Source organism: Opisthorchis viverrini, assembly GCF_000715545.1.
Source record: "Opisthorchis viverrini unplaced genomic scaffold opera_v5_24, whole genome shotgun sequence".
NCBI classification, from domain to species: domain Eukaryota; kingdom Metazoa; phylum Platyhelminthes; class Trematoda; order Opisthorchiida; family Opisthorchiidae; genus Opisthorchis; species Opisthorchis viverrini.
This window is the reverse complement of record NW_008751680.1, coordinates 2,562,621-2,571,008: the sequence shown is the minus strand read 5'-3', so window position 1 is coordinate 2,571,008 and position 8,388 is coordinate 2,562,621. Positions and strand designations below refer to the sequence as shown.

The 8,388-nt window shown below is 44.3% G+C and overlaps 1 protein-coding gene across 1 annotated transcript in view; it reads left to right on the top strand.

The window, feature by feature from the left end:
- The window catches only part of T265_12927 (hypothetical protein), a gene marked incomplete at both ends in the record, with an annotated part of 14,881 nt that overhangs the window by 2,215 nt on the left and 4,278 nt on the right, over positions 1-8,388 (top strand). Inside the window, 2 exons of the mRNA XM_009166295.1 lie at positions 3,336-3,443; positions 4,661-4,712. Of these exons, the coding sequence (XP_009164559.1) occupies positions 3,336-3,443; positions 4,661-4,712 (160 nt within the window). The remainder of the gene's footprint in view (positions 1-3,335; positions 3,444-4,660; positions 4,713-8,388) is intronic.

Below are 8,388 nucleotides of genomic sequence, written 5' to 3'. Positions count from 1 at the left end.
GAGCTTAGCAATTGGCTTGCAAACGTTTCGTCACCATACGAGGAGACATCATCAGTGCGCAGTTGGTTGGGTACTTCTTTCTTGCCTGCGTGGAAGGAAGGCTATCTGTTATCTTCTGACGCGGTTGGCTACGTGAGGTGTAACGAATTTAGTGAATCTATTGGCACGTTTGTGATCTTTGTTGCGTTGTGGTCTGTGTCTTTTTGTGTTGATTGGTTACCCCAACGGCTTCTAATTTTAGTAGCTTGTTCTCTCTGGCCTCGATTCGCCTTGCGTTGTGTCGATTTTGATTGGTTGGTTGAACCGTCCTGTTTCCTCCACACCACTGCGCACTGATGATGTCTCCTCGTATGGTGACGAAACGTTTGCAAGCCACTTGCCAAGCTCGGCGAACAGATCAACAGCGACCTGATCAACAACCAGTAAACTCACCCGATCGACCAATATTTCAACATATTAGGCAGATCCTGTAATTTTTTAGGCCGGTGATGACCACACTGATATTTTACATGTGAATCGGGTTTAACTCTAGTTTTCTGGTCACATGGCATCTGAACAAACCTGTTTACAGTATGCACAAGAACACCCGTTTTGAAGAGTATTTTATGGTCTGCATCTAGCATCAGTAGGAGACAAATCCGACAGCTTTGAGCTAATCAACTGATAGTCTGTTCAGCGTAAAACCATTACGTTGTCTGTCACTCCCACCCACATAAGGCACGATATTCTTGGTGGAACTTGAGTAATCCCATAGATTGTTGGAAAGTGTCGGATACATTTTCTGCCAAAAATAACAGAACATAATTTCGTAGCCATCCCTGCCAAGGTATGATCATGCGGAGTAGTTTAGTGGCCTAGTTTTGCCTAGTGGCCTTAGTCCTGTCCAAGACTGTAGATGAGCTCTTGCATAGCCGGTTGTGAGACAGTTGTAGATTGGAATGGGACCGCGGTATATTTTCATAAAGGAAACTACTCACAAGTTTGCTGAAAACTCTTCGACAGCCCACGACCGGTTTCGCCCTTTTTCGGGTTGGCTCATCAGGTGGGTGCAGTCCCCGAGTTTCCACCGTCAACCTTCTGATCTACTTGAACCCAAATTGCACTGTTTTCGAGAAATGCACTCATTTGCAAATCAATTTGGGACTGTGGTAGCTTCAAAGCCTTGAAAGCCTTCCTGCTGTTTTTTCTGTTGTTAATCTTTTATTTCTATTAATTCTAGAAGCACAATTTTCGTTCATCTTTGTCCTGTATAAGAAGGGACGACTAGCTTGCTTACTACGTACATACATACTTTAACAGAAATGCGTAAAGTCGATCACTTGTCCAAGCAGATCAAAGCCAAGCAATGCCCAGTAATAGAAGAACAAGCACGAATGGTCGTAAGCCCACAGCAGCGAAGCCTGTGTGACGTCACTCTAAGGAATTTCCCCATCCTCAGTGAATTCTGTGAGCAGGAAGCAAGAGTTAAACCGGGTAGTTGCTATATCAATCACATTGTGAAACTTCACGAGGTGTTGGAGTGCCGCACGACGAAAGATGATCCACAATCATGATGCTGTTTGGTTTCAAGGGAGCTTTCATCGATCTTTCATCTCTCCCAACCAATGACGAACGTCTCAGAGTTCCGTGAACATAATTCCTCCATCATTTATGTGTACTTTTGGACATTCGGATGAATGAATGTCTCATTAAAAGTTTCCACAGATGAGGTGGTTCATTTCCTTTATTCTTGTTTAACTGACAAGTCGAATACCAAAGGGCTGTCGACAGCGTTGTGTTAAAAGTATCGCTGGTTAGTGCCTTATCAATCAGTACTGCCTGTGTACGATGATGTGATAACTACTCAAAAGAAACGCGTAATCACGGAAAGACCAATGTAGCTATAGCAAAAATAAAGCTTATTGGTCAAAATTCACCGAAATTTCTATAGGGAAGCCCAAAAACTTCCAGATCAGGCCAAGTAATGGATCAATCGATTCATCCAAGACCGGCGGGTGTTCAGGCCCGTCACGGAAACATGACTAAATATGATAAGTCTTCATACGTTTCTTAAAAGCATGGTCGATGATCATTAGTGTTCACTTTGTAACTCGTAACTTTTACAATCGATTGTTTGAAATAGAGCTGATGTGTTCCTCGTTGGCGAGACTTTTTCCAGCATTAAAGCGCTGGAGCGGAAACAGCAGTTAGGTGTAACGGTTACCTAACGATTGCTAAACAGGCACAGTGACATAGACAGGTTTCTAACATGTACCTGGCATCCATAAAAACGGGGCAATATATTTTAGGTACGTTTACCCTCTAAACACGCAAGTTGCTAACGCTGAAATATTGCTGATTCCGGTGCATTTATTGGCTGTCAATCGATCTTTTTGCCCATCATGACAGTTAGTCGTCAAATGTTTCGTCTCCAAACGAGGTGAGTGGTTGTCTCCTTCTTATCTGTACAATTTTCTACAGTTTCTAAACAGCCTCATGATGTGGTTGACTGATTGAACAACGCCTTGTCAAACTTTTGTCTACTGACCAAAGGTCTCACCAAGACAAAACTCTGCTCACATCACAATGGGCAAGACAATGGGTCCTAACTCAGATAATTTTTCCCGTCCTTGAGGTCAGAAAGCAACGCTCTTCGGAAACAGAGTCCTTATTTCCTTCGTAGAAAAAAAGTAAGCTTTACTATGGACGAAAACCATGTGGAAAAGATAATGTTGGAAGAATACCTTGAAATGTGTCTTGTGTCAACCAAGCCTTGATATCAGCGAAGTACACTCATTTGCAAACTAATTTGGTTTTTCGAGAGACTCACCTGGGACCCATCTGAATCTCTCGTTTGTGATGTTTCCAGCATCTGAATGTGCTGCACCAGGCAACCTCATGTTTCAGTCGCTACGATATTTGAGATATCGCGATACATGTATATTTGTAATGCCTGGAAACATCACAAACGAGAGATTCAGCTGGGTTCCAGGTGAGTCCCCCGTCAAAACCAAATCAATATGCAAACGAGTGTACTCCGCTAATCTCGTTCAATTTGGGTTCAAGTAGAACATAGCGTTGACGGAGACTTGGAGACTTCGCCTACCTAACGAGCCCGAAGCAGTTCGAAATCGGCCCTGGGCTGTCGAAGATTTTTCCACGACCTTATGAGTAGTGTATTGCATACGATTTCAGTAGTTTTGTGGTCGACGGCGGGAATAATAAAAGCGCGAAATATGGTGAACTATTTGGTCACTTTCTTCCCTTCATACCCACACTGATTCGGATATCGAATGTATAGTTTTGGTGAACAGAGGATTTGATTTCTTTCTGCTCATATCCTTGTATTTCGTTAGGCATATGACATGGCGAGAAGAAGTCTCAATATGACGGAAAACACGATGGTGGTTGCCCTTTTGCTATCAGAATATAAGAATATCCAATGGCTGCTACTCTTCCGATCGGTAGGTGTATTTCCAGTCCAGGGGCAAAATTTACTATTGGTGAATTTTTATTGTATTGTTCAGTAACGTTTTGTGAGTAGTGAGTTTAGACCGTTCAGTCCGAGGTTATCCCCCTGCAATCCCTGTTCAATAGGCTGTTTCTGTTTTGGGTTTAAGCCAATACTTTTTCTGAAAGTCATCCGATGAGGTTGTTTTTGCTTTTAGTGACTTCCGAACAAGGTGGATCACTCCACTGGTATGTCAACCTGTCTAAATATACCGCTGTTTTTGTGTTGCACGGTTCCACTGCTTTTATGTACCTCTGCCGACTGCTGAATACGAATACGCGCCAAACCACGATGGAACCGAAAAACTCTCGACAGGGAGTTTTTTTAGTGAGGGGGGGTTAGAGAATCATGACCGGGTACCTCATCAGTCCTTGTTCTTCGCACCATTTTTCGTTCCTGTTCCGAGTCAACATAACCCATTTGGGTCCGAATTTGAAAGTAACCTTGAAAAGAGAATTCATCATCTGAATTGCAGAGTTCGCGATTAAATTCAACCCCCACATGAGTGAAAAGCCAATTTACCGAATCTACTTGTAACTTCCAAATCCACCTATCGGTTTGACATCAAAAAAAGCAACGGAGGTGATTGATCGATCAGGTAGAATAGACACCTCAGCTATCCACGCTAAAAGACCTTTTAAGCTCTACGCCTTCTCCTGTGGGACAGTTCAAGATATGGCTAGAAAAGGCTACTGGCTCGGGTAGGGTTTTGTCAATACCAGTTTTAGTATGGTGGATTTTCGCAGCTGTCACGTGCCCCTTGTCTGAGAAACCGTTTGAATAAGTTCCCTGGGTACATCAATATCATCATCATCATCATCATCATCATCATCATCATCATCATCACCTTCTTCATCATCGTTAACATGACATCAAAGTTCAACATCGATACTTTGCTGCCGTGTAACCATAATTTATTTGAAGGGCTTATTGCAAAAAAGGGATAAATATGAATGAGGAAGTGACTTGGTACTAGCTTACTACAAGCATTCCAAGGTGTCTATACCTCCAGGCATTCATTCACGCAATCTGGATAGAAAATCTTGCTAGCCACCGAGATCTGCAGATTGTGAAAAAAGCACCATTTTTAGACCAGGCAATTTGGGAACCCTCCTTCCTCGCTCTTTATTAGCAGTTGATGTTTAAACAGACCTCTTTTCTTTATTTTAGTTGGAGTATCTAATTACTGGTCAACCAATTGTTGGGGCGCACGTTGTACTCCGTGAGTTTGGGTAGCCTTTGTTCGTTTCGGATTGCTGAGCATGTTAAAATCGTTCTTTTTGACACGGTATTTACGCAGGTGTACTGTTTTATGCCCAGGACTTCAGTCAGCTGGTTCATACGACGTTTTTTCATTATCGATTTGCCCTGTAACCCCATTAGCCAATTTTGAGTGAATTTCGGGGATAATGTGAGTTCTATTCAGTCTACACCAAATTTGCAGCATTATCTTGATAGAGAGGTACAGAAAAACCGCTAGTTGTGGTAGGAACAGTCTCTCTGAACCATCATTACCCTGACGACGATGATAGTATGTTCTGACAAGTGTTTTCTATAATCTTCGCGTCATCAAACACATCACCTTTGAACAGAAAGCGTTGGTAGATTAGTTTGGCTGTAATAACCGCGGACTTGTCGTACAGTGGTTGTAGCTGCCACAGTTTCGTTCACCGATGATTCGGGGAGGGGGGGGAGGTAGCTGCGCATCGGGGGCTGATGCTGATAAATTGATGCGTTAATACAGCACTGTAGGTGGACTGTTAAGGGCGGGGTTGGGAAGGGAGCTATGCATTGAAGGCAATAACTTGTATGCAGGGGCGCCACTGAGGGAACGAAGATTACACCTTGATCGGCCCCATTAAAACGTTCAGAAAGGAGACATAGTCAGTAGCGCTATCTTACATGCATCTACATTGACCTGCCTATCATAGTAGTCGAGAGATGTCACTGTATTGGCTATTGTTGAATTTTCAGCTTTGAACATGAATAAATTCACAAACACTGGGCCCATGGTTACTCCATCCATTTGTATGTACAGTCGTCCGTTGCGCATAACTTGGGCATGCAATTTATAGAGTAAAATCGGCTTCTTTAGTTTCACCGGAGGTAGGATTGTGGGTTTATACTGAAGTTTCCGGAAAGTCATACATCTATGGAAGATTCTTCATGGTTTTTCAGTGTTCTAGCGACGTTTTGCTTCCCAGCTCACTTTTGGCCGAGCACAATTCTATAGGGTGTCACTCGAGTTCGGTACTTTGCACAGCAGGTGAATAGATGGGATCTGTGGTAATACGGGAACTTGGAAACCTTTGGGTCTTTTTTATACCGATGCTTTAGTTTGAAGTGGGTCAGTCTAGAAAGTAGGGAATTCAACTCTGGACAGGTGTTGTCCATGCCGTCTGATCATATTTACTTACCTACTTTTTTCGTGCCTATTCGAACCTGTCCCGGTGCAGGACCTTGACATCTGGTCAACTTGACAAAGGGGATTTAAGCGAATCATTTTCATACTACTTACCTTTCTAAATCGAATTCGTATGATTCCCCCGTGCTTGCTGGGGCGCAATAAAGTACAACTGCTATTAAACACCAGTGGCTTTCCAAAATAAATGTGTATGCTTTCCAGAACTGGGCATCTCAGCGCTTTTGTAGTAAGCTAAAACTAGGTTCCATTCCATTCCATTTTTTCCATAATAAGGCTTTTCCTGATAAACTGTTATATCTGCTGATTCATCAGTCCGTGGTGTCTGCTGTTGACCCCGCTCCAGTGCCTAGTGCCGGAAACAAGACTCACGGAAGGGAACACGACAGCTATATTTGGAGCAAGCGAGAGCGTGCGTGCGTGTTTGCGTGTGTGCGTGTTTGCGTGTGTGCGTGTTTGCGTGTGTGCGTGTTTGCGTGTGTGCGTGTTTGCGTGTGTGCGTGTTTGCGTGTGTGCGTGTTTGCGTGTGTGCGTGTTTGCGTGTGTGCGTGTTTGCGTGTGTGCGTGTTTGCGTGTGTGCGTGTTTGCGTGTGTGCGTGTTTGCGTGTGTGCGTGTTTGCGTGTGTGCGTGTTTGCGTGTGTGCGTGTTTGCGTGTGTGCGTGTTTGCGTGTGTGCGTGTTTGCGTGTGTGTGTGTTTGCGTGTGTGTTTGCGTGTGTGTTTGCGTGTGTGTTTGCGCGTGCGTGCGCGCGCGCGTTTGTGTGTGTGCGTGTGTGAGTGCGTGCGTGCGTGCGTGCGTGCGTGCGAGTGAGAAAATACAACTTGGTCCAACGCTGACGCACGCGGTTTGGTTTTGGTGCGAGCCTGCGATGTACTGCACATTGCGGGGACGTTGTTTGACCTTGATCAACGCTGACTCGCGCTGTCTGGGTTCGATACAAGGCTGTGAAGTGCTGCATATTGAGGGGGCGTTGTCTGTCTGATCAACATCTAGCGGAGCTGAGAGTCTCCGTAGGTTCCTGGCATTCAGTGGTTGCTTTCAGGAAGCTAACCTTCCCGATATAAACCTTAGTTTTAGGCAGTCAAGCCTCGGTGTTCAGCACTGATGCGGCTGCAATGTGACTGATATTGTTGTCCAGTAGGCACTCTTCGAGATGAAAATCCCCATCCTGTCGAGGACACACAGGCCTAAACATGGAAGTATCCTTTAGAAAAGATCCCCTTCATTAGTAGCCAAATTATGGCTTTCTGGAAGCCCCTACGTCCTTTACGATTTGTACCCTGAACGAAAATCTGGAGTTTTTGTCATCATTGGAACCAGACGGGCTGATTCTCCAAGACTTCACTGACTGAAGTTTGCACAATCCTCACTCGCGTAGGCTCAGCAATATCTTCGGTTCTGTGTGGAAGTTTAGCAGTTACGTCATGCTTGAAGGATGAATTCAACGAGTCTCCGTTTTCAAGTCCCACAAGAAAAGGCGTCTTTCTAAAATGGTGAAACAGTTGGGCACAAGCTACCGTATGATAGCATGTCAATGGTAGACGATACCGTACTGAATGGGCGATTGCTGAAGTTTATTTGTAAATTACGGCACACATCGTTGAAGCCGAAGACCGTCGAAGCGCAGGTTTTCGTCAGCTGACATTAAATGAATGTTGGGCGGTGAGTTCGCTTATAACACTATCTGATTTTTTTGTCAACAAGTACACAAAAGTGACTTATGTCCTTCCTTCCGCCGCCGTGTGACCTTTATTGATTTGATTCCGAGGAGTTCCTTGGTTGTTTGTTTGTGAATCCAATATTCGGTCTTCTTCGAGTGTTCCGGTTGAGATGTTGGTCTTTTGCACTTAGAGGTGCGTGAATTTGATCCAGTTCGATGCACCGGTTGGTCGATTCTGCCGTGGAGTACCATGCTTCCAGAAATTCTCTTCCGTGTTACGTGTCTCCGTATGCCAAAATTTTAGATTTTTCCAGATTGAATTTGTGGCTTCCTCGGTCCTCATGTATAGATATCAAGGACAGGGGGTCATGCTTTGTGACAGCCGCGTTGTCCTCCTCTATTTGTGTGCATAATTTCCTCCCAGTTTGTCCAACGTAGGATATTTTGTAGTGGTTGCAATTGATTTGGTATATCACGTTGTTCCTCTTGGTTTTGTTTCGGTTGTCCTTCGGTCTGGAGATTAATTTCCTTAGAGTAGCACTCGGTTTGTGGGCCACGAAGATTCCTTTTTGCGCCAATAATCTGGTTGCGAGTTCTGATATATTCTTGATGTAAGGTAGGACTACCCGTCTGGTGGCTTGTTCTTGCTGTGGCTGTTGTTGAGATGTCTTCTTCTTCTTCAAGCTTCTCTTGATAAAACTCCTTGGATATCCATTCTTCTGGAACATTCTGTATAGATGGTTTTCCTCCTTCTTCCGTAGTTCTGTGGTGCTGCAGTGTGTCTCCGCCCTCTTGAACAAGGTTTGGACGCAGCTC